At 56.7% G+C, this 16837-nt stretch overlaps 1 protein-coding gene across 15 annotated transcripts in view; it reads right to left on the bottom strand.

Moving 5' to 3' along the window:
• Positions 1 to 1673: 1673 nt before the first annotated feature.
• SRCIN1 (SRC kinase signaling inhibitor 1) overlaps positions 1674 to 16837 on the bottom strand; it is a 70160-nt gene continuing 54996 nt past the window's right edge. For 8 of the 15 annotated variants that reach the window (XM_082440565.1, XM_082440568.1, XM_082440567.1 and 5 more), the window contains 4 exons: positions 16390 to 16512; positions 13441 to 14025; positions 12432 to 12578; positions 1674 to 5064 (listed from right to left, as the gene is read on the bottom strand). In XM_082440565.1, coding sequence (XP_082296691.1) covers positions 4930 to 5064; positions 12432 to 12578; positions 13441 to 14025; positions 16390 to 16512 — 990 coding nt within the window. In that variant the 3' untranslated portion in view covers positions 1674 to 4929. Of the gene's footprint in view, positions 5065 to 12431; positions 12579 to 13440; positions 14026 to 14935; positions 15007 to 15098; positions 15587 to 16389; positions 16513 to 16837 lie in introns of those variants that run through there. The other 7 variants (XM_082440559.1, XM_082440560.1, XM_082440562.1 and 4 more) reach the window with 4 other exon arrangements.

Here is a 16837-nt window from a genome sequence, read left to right on the forward strand (position 1 = left end):
GGCATGTGGGATCTTCCCAGACCAGGGCTCGAACCCGTGTCCCCTGCATTGGCAGGCAGATTCTCAACCACTGTGCCACCAGGGAAGCCCCCTATTACTTGATCTTGAACTGTCAGTGACTGAGGTGATTCTAGAAGATGAGGGGGTTTTGCCTACTGGCCCAGCTTTCTGGGAATAGAGTGGGAGAGAGAAGGCAAGATCTGCTGACATTTAAAAAGGGACAAAAGGGATGAGGTCTGGCTGAGAGTCTGAAGGGCTGCTTGGTAAGTGGGTGACCCATGGAGTGGGGCATTCCCTGCAGACAGGGAGCACATCCTCACCCTCAGCCTCCAGTGAGGCCTGGAAGAGGGTGGCATAGGCCACTGACATTACCTCATGGGATGGAAGGGATGGTTTGCGGGAGGCGGGGGTAGAGGAGACCCAATAATACCCCAGGTCTCAGCCAAGCTGGAGAATGCCTGGAAGGGCAGCCTCAAGGACCCTTAGAACATGCTGGGACAGTAGCACAGCCTTCAGAATTCCAGGTAAACCTGAAAAACCCAAGCAGGACATCTGGCCCACTCGATGGCGGGGCAGGCTAGACTCTGATGTGGTAGCCTTGGAAGGGGTCAGTCAACTCACTGGCTACAGGGCCAGGGTCCAGGGCTCCCACCCAACCAGAATCGAGGGTAAATCTCCTCTCAGGGGTCTTCTAATTTCATAGGCAACCATGGAGTAAGTGGAGCCAGTAGGCCTTTGAGGAGGACAAAGCAGAGATGCAGTGTGATTGGGGCTAAATCTTCAGGTGAGTATTTTTCAAACTGTAGGTTCTGACCCATTCAAGGGTCATGAAATCATGATTCATGATTGAACCCAATTCAATGGGTTGTCACCAAATGTTTAGACTATAACAGAAAATAGCAGAGTACATTGTATATAGTAGGTGCTGTTTCACTAAATACGTGGGTGTTTGTGTGTGGACATGTCTAAATCATTGAGATGTAAAATGGATCTCTTTTTTTTTTTTGGCTGTGCCACATGGTATGCAGGATCTTAGTTCCCCGACCAAGGATCGAACCCGCGCCCCCTGCAGTAGAAGTGCGGAGTCTTAACTACTGGACCACCAGCGAAGTCCCTAAAATGGATTTCTTACTGTGAGTTACAGTTTTAAAAAAGTTTGAAAGCTGATGTTCTTGATAGGTGGGTGGATACCACTAAAGGGTCATCCCACCCAAAGGGCAGGAGGCCAAGACCCGATCCAGGGGACTGCTGGAGGTAAGCAGATCCGACTAGGCTTTGGGGGAAAGCATTGGGTTTGGAGTCGGGCAGAGCTGGACTCCAGTCCTGACTCTGCATCCAACTAGTTGTGTGACTCTGGGCAAGACGCCTCATGCCTCTGGTTTTGTCACTTGCAGGTGTAAGTGACGTCAGTAGCTTCCTCGCTGATGGTGGAGAGCTGGCGCCCCGTGAGTTAGCGGTGCTCTTCTCCAGCATCTGGATGAGGTCAGTTCTCACGGGCTCTTGCAGGCAGCAGCAGCCCCAGGGCCCCTGTTTCGGCCCCTCCCTCTTCGCGCTCTGCCAGCTCAGCTGAGGGGCAGTGGCTGCCAGGGATTCCCCATCCTCCATCCCACCCACCCCAGCACCTTCTAGGATGAAGATGAGAAATAATGAGACAGCAGTCTCTAGGAAGGAGATTTAGGAGAGGAAAAAGAAACAAGTTTTATTTAAGCCCCAAACACTCGGCTAGAAAAACCAAAAAGGAAAGAGAGCAGGAAAGTGGGAGAAGAAAAGGGACATTAAAAAAGAGAGACAGAGAAAACACAGCAACCCTTTTCCATTTAGAAATTGTCAAGTTACACTGACAGAGATCACAGAATATCCACAGAAGCCATCACTGCTACACCAACACGGGCCCTACAGGGTGGAGAGGGCGGGGTGCGGAGCCGGGCTCGCCCTGGGGGGTCCCACCTGGGACCCCTCTCAGAGCCTCGGGCCTGAGGCTCCTGGGGAAACAGCATATTGTGGAAGGGGTGGGAGAGAAACCCCCCATGCGAGTAACACAGCACAGTGGGCAGGGGCTGGGGGGACCAGCTACAGGGGTCCCCCCAGACGTCTTGGTTTTCTCTTGGTCAAGCACACACTGATGGACAGAGCAGCGAGGCGCATGCAGCTGGGGGGGCCTTGACGTGCTGGGGGCTTTGAGAGGGCCCAGGGGCTGGGGGCTTGGGAGGGGAGCCGGAGCGAGTGGTGCAGGGACGAGGGACCATACACACAGGCGCTCCCACACGCGGGGTCTACACGCATGTGCACGTGCATGCGCAGCTCACACACCCCTCCACATACACCCTTCTGTCCACACACATACAGGTCACACATTACACGTGTTCTCACATGCCAAGCTCCTCCACATCAATGTGCAGGTAGGCACATGCCAATGCCCAGGCCAGTTACATGCACCGCTGTGCGCACGCCTCCCTGCACACGTGTGGGAGGTCACGCCTGTGCACGCTCATGCTTCCTTCCTTCCACACACTGGTGAATAGACTTGTGCCAGTGGATACACGCGCACACACACACACACACACACACACAGAGGCTGCGCACAACTCCTCCTGTAAATGTGCAGGCACCAAAATGAAAGATGCAAATTCCACTGGGCTCCAAGTGAGTGGGTGGGGTGGGGCACAGGACTCCCTCCATTTGCTCCCTTGTGGATGGACACGCCCTTCCCCCCCGCCCCCCACAAGAGACATTCAACTCAGGACAATGACGGTGGGGCAAACGTTCAGGGCACAGGGTTGAGAGTGGGAGGTGGGGCAAGGGAAAAGTAGCAAGCAGAGAGTAATGGAGTGGAGGGAGGAGGGGGCACCACTCCCCCCTTCCCTCCCAAGTCAGGGTGTCTCTGTACAGCCGAATCAAACCAAACCGTTTCACTGGACCGCAGAAGCCAGGCCAATGTGCCCACCCTCTAGCCCCCTCCCCTGCCAAAACAGCGGCCAGGGAGAGAGTGCCGTGGTTTTCTTTTTTTTTTCTTTTTTAAATATTTATATATATTTATATTACGTATATTATATATATATATAATATGTAAATATATTTTTAAAACAATATAAAATGTTAAGACACTTCACTTAAATGTAAAGAGTTGCCTGCAATTAAAAGTAATTGCATCATTTATGAGGTCCTTTTTTTGTTTTTTTTTTTTTCTATTTTCCAGGGGTTTTTTTTTCAGGACGGATTTTTTTTTTAACCTCTTCTTTTGTTATTTTTCAAAAAGGCTTGCTTGCCTTTGTACAAAAATGATCCAAAGCTAGAAAACAAGGATGAGCCAACAAAAACAACAACAGAAAAAGAAAGAAATGAAGGAACACAACCCAATTCCCCTCCCGCCCCAACCCTCCACAGCTCCCCCTGGCTCTCCCCAAACGCCAGGCTCCAGGGTCTAGGAGCTTCTGCCCCTTCGATGGCTCCTTCTTTCTGTGCTTACTCGGGGAGACTAATCCCAACGCCCCCTCCCCTGTGCTTACCCCACTTTGTGCTCCAAATAGGAATCCTGCTCCCTGGGGACCCCACTCCATCTTCCTCCTCCTCCCCCAACCACATACTCTCCCTTCTGGCCCCTCACTGTGCCCTGGGGGGAGCGGGGCTAAGAGCCAAAACTGGTCTCTCCCGCTCCTTCTCAGGACCCCGCTAAAAGCAAGCCTCACTGCCCGCGGCCTCGGCAAAGCAGGCGCCCACAGGCTGGGGGTGGTGCTGGCTGGCTGGTCAGGCTTCAGGGACCCTCGAGGATCTCACCAGGGGTCCCCAGTCCTTCCCTGAAAACCCTCAAATCTCAAAGAGGATGGTTGAAGGTCAAGTCACCCCACCTGTGGGGTCAGAGCTGTCCTCGCTGCCCCCCATGAAGCCCCCCTCTATTCCCCCCACTTCCCTCACACCAGACCCTCCCCACCCTCCAGGCCTCAAAATCTAATTTGCTATAGGCCCTTCATTCTTGCCCACCCCACCCCCGTTAAATAAGTTAATGCCATTTAAAGTGCTAAATTAGGAAACTAAAAGTACCAAATACCCCTCCTCGGGGCTGCCCTCTCCCAGGGCAGTGTCCCCAGTGTCAGGCTGTCTGCTCAACCCACCACCCACAGCCAGCAGTCCAGAGGTGCCCCTTCCTCCGATCGGCGCCAGCCAGGCCGCTCCGCACCACAGGAAGGTGGTCCCGGGAAGCCAGCTCCTCTCCGAGGACACACAGATTCCACGGCCTCACACCACCCTGAGGCCCCTCCACCTCTGGCCTCCCTCTCCAGCCCGTCTGTCTCGACTCCAGGCCCACCCGGGCGTGAGTGGACGGGAGCAGAGAAGCAGCGGTGTTGAGTCACATCCCGAGGTTGGACAGGTGGGGCGCCTCCAGGGCCAAAGTCTCCCTACGTCCCATTTTCCAGCCTGATTTTGGGGTTGGTCCAATGTCCAGGTTTTCCTCCAGGCAGGCTTCCAAGGAAGGGGAGAGGGGGTGTCTCTCTGCTCCAAGCCTCCATGGCGCAGAGTTTGCTTGGAGTTCTCTTGGGAGGAGCGTGTGGGAGATGGGGAGGTGGGGGCAGGGGTGCAGGAACTTCAGGATGGACTTGGGAGGGAAAGTGGGGAAAGAGAAAAGGAGGCATGATGACAGGAAGTGTGCCATTCTGGAAGAGGAAATCAAGGGAAGGTGTCATGTTTTGGTTTTTAGTTTTACTGGTTTGCTTTTTCTTTTTTTTCTTTTTTTTTTAAAAAAAAGATAATTAAAAGTGAATCATTAAAAAAACCAAAAACACCAACAGGGGCTGGGCAGAGAGAGCTGAGGACGGGCCACCTTCGGGGGGTCTGGTGAATGGTGTCGGGGTGGGGTGGAGATGAAGGGAAGCCGAGGAGAGAAATGGCAGGGATGAGGGAGGGGGCAGGCGGGGGTGGGGGGTAAGGGAGTTTCTAGAAGGAGATGGAAGAATTCCTCGCCCCAAAGGAAGTCAATACGGGAATGGAGGTTCTGGAAGCCGAGGGCTTTTCTGAGACTGGGCTTGAGGTCTCATTCGACCCGCTCATCTCTTTAGACGGTTTAGTGGCCTGGAACAAAAACAGAGGTCAGGGGTCAGAGAGAGGAAGGGGAGCCTTCGCGCTGGCCCCAGTTACAGTTTCAAAAAGTGAAAAATCTCCACAAATCCAAGAGAAAATTAACTGCAAACAGTAGAAATCAGAGGAGGATGTGGAGAGAGTGAGTGGTCCCTTGAGACAGGGGAGGAGGGGGGCCACAGCAGGGGCAGAAAGGGGGCACAGGGTTGGAACAGAGGGCCTGGGGTGGGAGGGTAGGTCCACGGTTACTGATAGGAAAGAGAGAAGGCGGGAGAGAGAGACCAGAGAAGCACAAGGGAGGGCAGCCCAGGGCCAGGATGGGGACCAGGACACGGACCAGGAGCAGACCGGGTGGGGAGCAGGGAGAGGGCAGGAGAAGGGAGGAAGAGGTGAAACGTTAGCTGTCAAAGGGGAGGCGGGAAGGGGGCAGCCCCGGCTGGGGGTAGGTGGGCCCAAGCGGCCAGCAGCCCAGTCAGGGCCCCTTCCAGCCTCAGCAGGTCTTACAGGGGCACCTGAGGAATGAGATTGTCCTCCTGGGGGGGGCGCTTCTTTAAAGACCCTCCCCCCGCCGCCTCCTGCCCCGCAAGTGTTCGTCCAGCTCTGAGCTGTGCCTTGTGGGTAACGGGAGGTCACCCCCTCATGACGTGTCCGGCACTCACGGGTTGCCTCTGACAGATACAGCCGTGCCCCCTCCTCACCTCCAGCAGACCCCTTGCATTTACACTGGTCCTGGAAGTGATGGCCTGTCACAAACGCAGACTCCAGGGCCCCGCCCCAGGGTCCATCTCTAGCGTGAGCTCAGGAATCTGCATTTTAGGCAGGCGCCCCACGTGATCCCGCTGCACAGTTAACTCTGAGATCACTCGATTAGGGCACCATAGACCAGGTTTCCTCCCTGTAGTTGTAGCCACTGTCCCTCCTGGCCTTGCGTAGCTACCGGCCCATCCTGATGCAGAAAGACAGACGGGGTGAGGGCTAGAAGCAGAGTGCTGGGGCTCACCGTCAGAGACCTCCTGCAGCCCAGGTCTGCGCACGGCCACGCCCTTTCTCCCCGACCTACATTATCACCCAGCTGCTGGGCAGCCCCTATCAGATGCTTCGCAGAGGGAAACCCAGACGGTGCCTCCCGCAGCCTGGAAGGGAACCAAGGAGACCGTATGTACCTGACTGGCTGACAGTGAACCCGCCCTTGAGGTTGCTGGTCACATTTCTTCCTCCACACGTGCACAGCAATCCAGCTCTGCGTTATGCTCACCACACTGCAGTCTGAGGTCTACATTTTCCCCTTTATGAACATCTAGGCAAGAGTTCCCCGTCTGGGTCTTCTAACCCCTCTCGTCGTGACTGGCTGCTCATTCCTTACTCAGAGGGGTTCCAGGCCCACAGCCCCACATCCTAGCAACCACTCAGCCCTTTGCCGAGTGCCATGTGCCAGGCATGGCCTGTGTTCGCAGCATCCGGGTACCCAGGCCTGGAGACAGACTCATTTAAAGACAACCTAGAGGGGACTGCCCCGTTGGTGCAGTGGTTAAGAATCCGCCTGCCAATGGAGGGGACATGGGTTCAAGCCCTGGTCCGGGAAGATCCCGCATGCTGCGGAGCAACTAAGCCCGTGTGCCACAACTACTGAGCGTGCGTGCCACAACTACTGAAGCCTGCACACCTAGAGCCCGTGCTCCGCAACAAGAGAAGCCCCCACTCGCCGCAACTAGAGAAAGCCCACATGCAGCAACGAAGACCCAACGCAGCCAAAAATAGAAATAAATTAATTAATTTAAAAAAATAAAGACAACCAAGAGCTCTCTTCCTCCCTTATCACTTACTTTGGGCTCCAGTCCCACCCCTCCCCGCCCATCATTTCCCGTTTAGAGTTCTTTCTCCCAAAGCCAGGTGGAAGGGGAGCACATCCGCTTTCTCCTGTGTCCCTTCACATCCCACTGCGTCCCAAGCCAGCTGTTGGTTCCCTCCTGCCATCCTCTTTGGTCTCAGCTCGCCTCTCTAGTTAAAAGCTTTTTCCATTCCTTCCCTTTAGCATTTGTCAAGAGCCTCGGTCTACTCCGAGCTTTGGTCTTTGGAACACCTGCCTTCCGGCTTGTGCCGCCACCTGACTCCTGCATTCACTCAGGTGATGTGTCCTCGCCTAGGCGATGTGCCCCTTCTCCTACAGCCGGTGCAAGGCCTTTAAACTTCAGCAAGCAGCAGCGTTCACCAGCTTACGTGGATACCCCCCTTCTGCATGGAGACCTCTTATACTTGCTCTGTGAGCATTTGTTTTGTAACAACGTCTCAGGCCATCTTCCCTCCCGGGAGACTGGCCGCAGCAGCGTCCAAAACCCACTTTTCTGAAGCTGAGGGAGCATGTCCTGTGCTGCTCAGAGCTCTCAGCTGGCACAGCTGCTGTCTCTGAAGGTTCTCGTTGCTTCCCTGTCACCAGCCAGTCCTCCCCCCGTTGCTCTTAATTATGTCCAGAGAAACAGAGCTTTGTCACCTTTGTGACAGGCAGAAACCTCATAGATGGTCAGCTTTAGCTGGGGGAGACTGAAACGATTAGCCAGACCCAAAGGGCTGAACCCCCCACCCCTCCTCTTCCTGTGGGCCAGAGTCTAGCCCCCTCTCTGCGCCCCGAGCCTGCTGACCTGTCCCTCCGGGCTACGAGGCATAGATTTCCACACAAGCGTAGGTCATCTTTATGCTGCCGACCCTGTTGGCGCCTCCTCCAGGGCCATTCCCAGGGCCACCTCCTCCTGCCCACATGCCCTTCTTCCTAGCTATTTGCCTGAATCAGGCACTGGGCTGGCAGAAGAGGTGCGGCTTCCCCCAGCCCAAGGGGAATGGGTCCTGATAAAACCTATGGCAATTCAAGCCGTTCCCTTCTCCTAGCCAGTGACTGATCTAGAGACAGGCAATGAGTAGAGAGGGGAGGTCAGTTGGGGGCCTCTGGGGAAGGTTCTCCTGCTCCTAAAATGATCTGTGCGCCTAGGAGCCGTGGAATGAAGGCAGATGTGTTCGGGTGGGGTGGGATGATGGGCCAACAGAACAGAAATATGGAAGGAACCCAGGTCTTGATGTCCTTGAGCTGCTGAATTCCCCAACCCTGGAACCTTCCTGCTTCTTGTTTCGTTAGCTAATACCTTTCCTTGTTGTTTAAGCCATTTTGGAGTTTCTGTTATGTGCATCTAAAACTGCTCAGACTGCTACATGTGAGGCCCACCATTGTTCCTCTAATGTTGTTGTCAACAGCGCTCCCGTCACGAGTGCCGTCTCCCCAAGGGTTGGCAGCACCCACGGAGTTATGCTTCCCAGCAAAGCAGTAGAATCCAGCATTAGGACAAGCAGAATTTGTATCTGGCAGACCTGGGTTTAAGTCCCAGCTCTGCCACTTCCTAACTGTGTGACCTTAGGCAGGTATCCCTCTGGGTCTTCATGTCATTACTCGCAAAGCAGGGATAACAGTCCCTACAGCACCAGAATCACGTGAGACGATGCACACAGAGCACGAGGCCCAATGCCTGCACTCAGGATGCAGGCAATAAATGGTAGCTATTATTATTATTATTATTAAATATCATTATTATCATTATTATCATCATTATTAGTAGTAGTATATTAACATTTCAAGTCTGCATTGTCTAGTTCCATCTGGATTGGGCCTGATCAGTGGCAAATTCATTCATTCATTCATCCATTCATTCACCTAACCAACAAATATTTATTGAGTGCCTATGTGTGCCAAGTACTGTTCTAGGTGCTGTAGGGATGTAGCAGTGACAAAAGGGTTAATGCACATATCTTTAAAGATATAAAGGTGTTACGAGGATTAAATAAGATACTTAAAATTGGTACAGAAGAGGGGTGCTATTTTCTATTTGCCTCTCCATCCCCAGATCTGTTTTCTGCCCTGCTCTGCACCCTGGTTGGCTGACCCCACCATGCCTTGGCTGGCTGGCTTGGCTGGGTTTGGCCATTGGGGATTATGACAGGGCGGAAAGAGAGAGGGGGTAAAGTTTCCTCCTTACTCCCTCCCCACTTGGTGCCATGTCGCTGGCATGCTGTGCCCTCCATAACTATAGCACCTACTGTCCAGCTCTCACAGGACTCCCTAAACCCTATGTCCCCAGACCCCTCTCCCCAGGGAGGTCCAGCTTCCTGCTCTCACTGGTCCCTGGGTACCTCAGCATCTCTTGCTGGTCCCTTCGTTACAGTCTCTTCACTGGAACCAATGGAGGAGATACACTAGGTGTCCAACAGTTGCTTAGCCCTAGTAGAAGAGGGGGTGTCCACAGTTTAATGCCTGCACCAAGCCCTTGATCCTTGTCCCCTGGGAATCTGGCTCTCATCCCACCCCTGAATCTTGAGCCCAACATCCAAGAGCTTTTCCTCAATCATTTCCTCTGATTTCTTTCAGGCACTGTTGCACCCCCTCTCGGAAATTTCTCCCTCCTCCACCCCGATTTCTCTGTCTGGTCCTGGCACTTCTATTCCCCTCGCCCTCATCATTGGCAAGGCAGCTTCGAGCTCCTAGTGTCAGAACCACGAGATGAAGGAGAGGCCTCTGTCCAGCCCTTGGCCCTGACAAAGGTACAGTGCAGCCAAGCATGGTGGTGACTCCTTCCCTTTGGAGAGCGCTCTGTGGCTTTCGAAGCTCTTTCCCACACATGGTGTTATGTTACATGAACTCAGAAGCCGGCCTCTGGGTTTTCGTTCCCATTGTACAGATGAGGAAAGAGGCTGCAGAAGGCAGAGGACTTTGACCAGGGTCACAGACTGAGCTGGGATGGAACGGTGCCCTGGCCTGAGGATGGAGGGCCAGGTGATATGGGTGACTGGAGCAAATGGAGGGGCTAGGGTCGGGGTGGGGGGGCGGGCAGGGAGAACTGGGCTGAGGGAGCCGAGGTTGGTCATGAAGCGCCAGGGCGGCCAGTGAGGGAGTTTTGATTTTCTTACCCGGCCGGGGCTGGAGGTCACGGGTCCGTATGCTGGGGGAGTGATAAAATCAAATCCGCATTTTACAAACAACGCTCCCCACCCCGCAGGTCTGGGAAGATAGGTTAGGGGTCACAGAAGTTGCAGGGAAACCTTAGAAGGGCACGCACTGGGGTACCGAGGCACAGGATAATTTTTTCCCCTGCTGCTTTATAACGTTTCTTTACTTTAAAACATTTCTGCAAAGAACGTGTAATACTTCATTAGAGAGAAGATGCTTTTCTAAAGAAAGGTTTCTAGAAAAGTGAAAGTGACAGAGATACAGCCAGACCAGTCATGTGGGAAGAGAGAAGCACCATGTAGCTGGGGAAGGTGAGGGAGGGGGGGAGCTCAGCAGACCCCTCAGCGTAGGTGGATGCCCGGGGCCGGTGACTTTCCCAAGTGGCGAGCAGCAAGCAGCAGGGGCAGGCTTGAGCTCAGAACAGAGACCTGGGCAGGGACAGATGGCGCCTGGTGCCCAAGGAGAGGAGCACGTGGTGTGAGGAGCAGAGAGGCTGTGGAAGAAGATGGATGCGGAGGAGTGAAGAGGGGGGCAGAGGAGAGTTGCCCAGGAGGGTCAGTGAGGGCCGACAAGGGAGGAGAGGATGCCAAGGAGTGAGGGTCCCACGGCCCCCCAGTGCACGTAGGGGGGGCAGGGTATGTGCCCAACACGCTGCAGAGAGGTGGGTAGAGCACGATGCAAAGAGGCCATTTGGAGGCCACTGGAGACCTAGCCAAGCCCAGGGGTGAGGCTGGAAGGAAGTAGGAGGAGGGGGTGGGTTGAGGAATGAATGGAGGAGAGGGCGTGGAGGCGATGGAGGTGACTGGAGGGGTAGGAGAGAGGGCAACAGGTAGAGGAGCTGGGTGCTGGGGGAGTTGGGAGTCAGGGTGAGAGGTGGGGAGCATAATTCCAGAGGAGGGAGGCGCCCGCTGAAGAGGCTGAAGCAACTCTGTGCGGGGGTGGGGGGCGGGGTGTCAGTCTGGATTTGAACACTGCTCCAGCACTTGCCAGCCCTGTGACCTTGGGTAAAGCCTCAGTTTCCCCATCTGTCAAATGGGGATAATACGGCCCATCCTCAGAGTAGTGAGTGTGCAATGAATTAATGTGTGTGTCTGGCACAAGTGAACACCCCGGGAATGTCAGCAGCTGTTTTAGACACCGAAGAGACACCAGCCTGGACAGGATGAGGGGAGCTCATCCTTGGTGGGGGCAGGAAAAAGAGCTGGGGGTGGGGTTGGCAGGATGTGTCTGGGGACCCATGAGGAAGACGGGTGGCCAGCAGGGAGCTAGTGAGGGGCCTGGCTGGCCCGTCTCCACTGGACTCTCCAGACGACCAGCAGGCAGGCCTGTGTGCCCAGGGCTGGGCAGAGCCATGTGGTGGGAAGGGCTTTGGGATCCCTGGGTCCCAGTCCTGGCTTTGATGCCACCTTGCTGTGGGCCCGTGGGAAGTCCCTTTCCTTCTCTGAGCTGTCCCCTCATCTGTAAAGGAGGTGGCTAGACTTGCCCATCTCTCACCTCCTGCCTCTGAGCCTAGAACCTTCTTCAAGTCACAGCATCTGGACATTGCATGACCCCTACTCCCACCCAGCACTCAGAATGGACCTGGCATACAGGAACTGCTCGGAAATATTTACTGAACCAAATGAGTGCACTAAAGGTCTCTCTAAACATCTAGGCCTGAGGACCATCTGCATCTTCCGACCGGGCCACAGGTGAGCCACAGGGCAGAAACATCCACGGGTGAGGCTGTCAACTCTATATACCGTCCCAGGCCCACTAATTAAATCTGAAAGAGGGTGCAGCGCCTCCACCACTACTACGGCACCCACCGGGGGGCCGAAGTACTTCTCCCCTTTCTCCCCCTCCCCATTAACCACACTGCAACCCAAACACGAGACTGAAAAGCAGATGCAAAACTGGTTTCTCCCTTAGTTGGGAGGTGGCCTCAGAGCTGAAAGGGAGGCTGAGATGAGAGTGGGGCCCCCAAAGAGCGGGTGGGACCTGAGAGCAGAGGGAAGGAAGCAGAGGAGGGGAGTGGAGTGGCAGGAAGACAGGCATAAAGGCCCCTTCCACACCCCGGGGCCACCAGCCTCAGCAGGGTCTTGTCCTGGAGCGGCTGAGGAGACAGCCCTCTCTGGTCCTGAGTGAGGGGCCTTCTGAGAAAGGAGCCATCTGGCTGAGAACCAGATCCTGAGCGCTGGGACTGGAGAGAGGAAGGAGAAGATGGCTTAAGGGACCGGTGGGGGCAGTCCTGGCAGGGAGGACCTCTCTGGGCCGCTGGCAGGAAGGTGGTCACAAGAATACTGGCAAGAGATGGCCAGCACACAGCACTGCCAGTGGGGAGGGGGAGGGGTTCTGGATGGGGCCCAGGCCCCGCCCCCGTGGTGCCCAGGCTTACCTGCTGCTGGGCCTGGATCCTCATGTACTCGGCCCTCTGCTTGCCATGCTTGCCTTTGTCGGGGCTGCCTGCCTGGCCCTGGGCCGCCTTCAGCCGAGAGGTCCCCGGAGTCACCACCTTCATGGGCGGCACACTGCCACCGCCACTCTGCAGGAAGAGGAACAGGGTCAGGATTGGAGGTGGGATCACACAGGCACCCCAGGCGCAGTGGGCCCTCTGAGACCTGGAGAGCCCTCCCTGGCTCCACATCCCCACCCAGGAATCAGGCCCACTCTCTGAGGCCAGGTTTAAGGCCTCCCTGCAGGAGAGGGGACGGGGCCCCCGGCCAGGTTCCCAACAGCTCCTGGGTGAGAACCTTGGTGGCTTCCTTGAGTAGCCTGGGGGCAGCTGGTGCCCTTCTGGGGGAGCCAGTTTTAAGGTGAAGGTCCCTGGCACCACCACCACCACCACTCCTGGCCCGAGAGAACGTGCCTGAGATTTGGGGGAGGGGTCTTTATAATGGCAGACAAAGTAGGATTGGCAGCCCCAGGCCCACATCTTCCTCTGAATGGGAGGATGGGGGCGAAGTCTCCCTAGAGATGGACAAGTCCAGCCCCCTTGAACCACCCCAGGGACCAGGCCTGCCCGGAAGTGTTCTGGGGATCCAGAGGCGCAGGCAGAGAAACAGCAGAGACAGAGAGAGTCAGACAGGAGAGGAGGAGGGGAGTGTGGGGATGGAAAAGGGGGAAAGAACTTTATTTGTCGGTTTACAGACACAGAGCAGAGGGGAGAGGCCCTGGTCCCCGCCACGGCTGGTTAGGCTGATCCCTGGGCAGGCCAGCTTCCCAGCCTGCCAGGGGCTCTGCCTGCAAACCCAGCCTGGCACCGGGCTCCCAGGAGGGTGGCGGGGCTGAGAGAAGGCCAGTGGGAGGAGGGGTCTGCCGTGGTGCTCCTGCAGCCTCCCACTCCCTCCAGCTCTGAAGACTGGAGCAGGAAGATAAGAGGAGAGGACGGGGCAGGAGGCAGCCACCTGGGGACCAGGGGCCGGGGGTGGGGGGCTGCCAGGGGACCCCGCGGCAGGGGCCGTGCCCATCTGGCTCAGGGTGGCTTCCAGCTCCCGGAGCGTCTCCTCCAGGCTGTCCATCCGCTGGGTGGAGGCACCGCGCCCCGTGCAGCCCAGGCCAGCAGCATGCTGACCCCTGCTCTCCCCGCTGCAGGGTTGGGCGTCGTGTCCACAGTCCTTGAGGGTCTCCTCTGGGTAGGTCTCGGCAGCGGAGGGCTCCTGGGTCCTGTCTGGGGCAGGTGCCCGAGAACAGGGGACCCCAGCTCCTTCCTTTTCTGGGCTGCAGCTCCCTGTCTCCAGTCTCTTCAGAGCCGCCCCTTCCTTCTCCAGCATCGAGCCGTTCCTGGGCTGGGAAACCTCAGCCATTAGCCCTGGAGGGGCCCGTGGATTACCCCAGCCCCTCCCGCTGCCAGCCAGGGTCCGGGGTCGTGGGGTAGGGGTTGTCCTAAGACCGGGATCCTCAAGCCTGGCCTCTGGTGGAGAGGGAGGTTTGGGGGCACACTCTGTCAAGATGATCCGGGGGACGCAGAAGGGCCTGGGGCCTGCGGCACCCTGCGGGGACAGGAAAGATGAGGGAGAGTGTGATCCCTGCAACCAAAGCACCCTGAGCTGGGATGGGGGGTCACATGTGGGTGAGCCCAGCCCTTTCCTTTCACAGATGGGGAAACCGAGGCAGGGGAGGGTCCTGACTGAGTTTACCCAGCAAGTTAGAGGCAAAGCTGGGACTAGGATTCAGGCCTTTTTCCACCACACCCTACGGTTTCCCACTTTCTGGCAAAGATGCCAGTTTACCTAGAAGCACAGACACATGTTTATTTCTCATCACCCATGTTAAACTCTGAGAGCAGCTCTCATGGTTACTGCCAGGAGTTTGCCCGTCTGTGCGATGGAGTAACAATAACGTGAGGCTGGTGGAGGACGAAGTGAGCTCAAGTGGGCACCTGCTTGGAACAACGCCTGGCACGGCATAAGTGCTCGATAGATATTAGCTATTTGTGGACTTGAACTGAATGTCCGAGACCCGCAGCCCCGTGTGGGTGGAGACCAGGTGTTGGCCTCTGGCCTCGGAGGGTGGGCCTGCCATCCTCATCTCAGGCCAGAGACTCCTGGTCCCTACCCCTTACTTCCGAAGCTTTCTCTGATGGCTTCACAGTCACAACGGGAGGGGCTCAGCTAAGTCCCTCTGCTGCACAGGCTTGGGCAAAGCTAGAGCATCTGCCTCTGTGTGAGCGTCCCGGGCTCTAGCTTTGGTGGGGGCACAGAGAGAGGCCCCCAGTCACCCCTACCCCACTTGAGTGAATTCTGGTCTAATTCTGAGCAGAGTCTTATACCAGGAACTGCCATATACGCCTTCATCTTTAATCCTTTCTGTTGCCCGTGAAATGGCTACTACTCTCATCACTTTACAGATGAGAAAACTGAGGTGGGGGGGGTGTCATGTAATTTACCCAAGGTCACTTACCCACAGCTAGCTAGTGGCAGAGCCAGGATTTGAACCCAGGCAGTCTGACTCCAAGTCCAGTGCTCTTTCCACTAAAAGGAGCCATGGGGAGATGTGTGGGGGGCAGCAGGGACCCCCAGCCCCCCGGCCCAAAGCAACCCACCCAGCCCTGCCACCTGCTTACCTGGATGTGGGAGGTGCAGACTGGGAAGGCAGAGAGGGCGACCCATGCCCGCCCGGCTCCACTGCCCGATGGCGCCTCAGGATGCAGAGGGGCAGCCAGCCCAAAGGGCCAGTGGAGAGGCTCTGCCCACTGGACCCCATCAGGATTGGCTTCCAGGGCCAGAAAGGCGCAGTGGCTGGGTGCAGCGGGCCAAGGTGCCGAGGGCACAGCCAGCCTGGGGCAGCCCTGCCGTACTGTTCACCCCCAGACGGCTCCTTGGACTGCTCTGTGCCCATCCTCTGCCCAGCAGACAGCACTGTCTACCCGTTTGGTGCCTGTCTGCTCCCCCCGCCAGGGAGCCAAAGCACCACCAGGCCTCAAGCCAGGCTAGAAATCAGGTGGCGGCCAGCACAGAACCCACTGTGGGCCAAGAGAACCAGATGAGGAAGGTGAACACGTGCGTGCGTGAGAGGCTCCCCTCTGCAGAGCAGACGCCCTCCTGCTACAACCTAACTGGGCAGAGGGAGAGATTCCCAGACCACCGCCCCGCAATTCCCCCTCCCCAACCAAGCACAGCCCCCTGGGGTGCAGACAGCAGGTCACCCTCAAATTCCCAAGAAAAAATAAAAAGGAAGTAAGTGCAGCAGGACAGCAGCAAGGACTGAAGTTAGAGAGAAGGAAGAAACTCCCAATGCCGAAAGACAGAACCGGCAGCCAAGGAAGGGCATGGGTTTCTTCCATCCCAAGCTCTCTGCCCAGATGGGGCCATGGGGTGGAGAGTGGCTGTAAATGAGCCTTCCTCCTAGGCATCCTGGTGCCCAGTGCAAGGCATAGATTCTAGTGGGAGAAAGAGCCCCCACCTGGCACAGGCAGCAGAGTAGGGGAGATGGGGGCAGGGACTAGGCAAGGGCTCAGGACAGTGTCAGACTTTGAGATGGGCCTAAAGTCATGTAACAAGCAAGATCCAAACTCCAATCTTGGACCAAGACAAAACGTGGGCTTCGGGCCAGACCTAAACTCTGGCTGCAGATAGGAACAAAATACCCAAGCCACCACAGGCCAGACCCGGAACCAAGCCTGTAAGGAAATGCAGACCCAGGGGGGCCACCAGGTACCAGGCTGCTGGCGTCTGGAGAGGGAAGGAAGGGTGATGCACCCGTCCTTGGGGCGGGGAAGGGGGTGAGGCCGTGGCAGTGGCGGGACTCAGGGATGTGACTGGCAGGTTCTAGCGGGTTAGCGTGAGAAGTGAGGAGAGGAAGCGTGGAGGCACAGGCAGAGAGAGCGCCGTGAGAGGTGGGGGGCAGCCCGTTACCTTCCATGTGGGGCCCGGGGCTGAGCCCCCAGGAGGCCCCGGGTCCTGGGGGAACAGCAAGGTGGGGATCGGCTGGCGGCAGGGCGTGGGGGGGAGGGGAGACACTGAGCTTCTCTCAAACACCTGGGGAGCAGAAGGTGGGGGCAGGTTTGGAGGAGGGGGTACAGGGAGGATGGGGGTGCTGGGCTCTGACCCAGGCACTCATGGGGAGGGGGTGGCTTGGGCTGGCACTCCTTGGCCCCTCACCATGGCCATTGGCCACCAGAGGCCCTGGTGGTCCAGGTCTTCAGCCTCTTGGAAAGGGGTGCTGAGAACACTCGAGTCTGGGTGACTTACAGCAGTGGGAGGGGGTCAAGGTATATAGGTGAGTTTGTTAGAGCTTCTGTTCTCAGAACACTAGGGGATGGGGGTCTCAGAGCACAGGAGGTGTCAGGGCAGTTGCGGGGCG

Source organism: Balaenoptera physalus, assembly GCF_965194825.1.
Source record: "Balaenoptera physalus genome assembly, chromosome: 20".
In the NCBI taxonomy this organism is placed as follows: domain Eukaryota; kingdom Metazoa; phylum Chordata; class Mammalia; order Artiodactyla; family Balaenopteridae; genus Balaenoptera; species Balaenoptera physalus.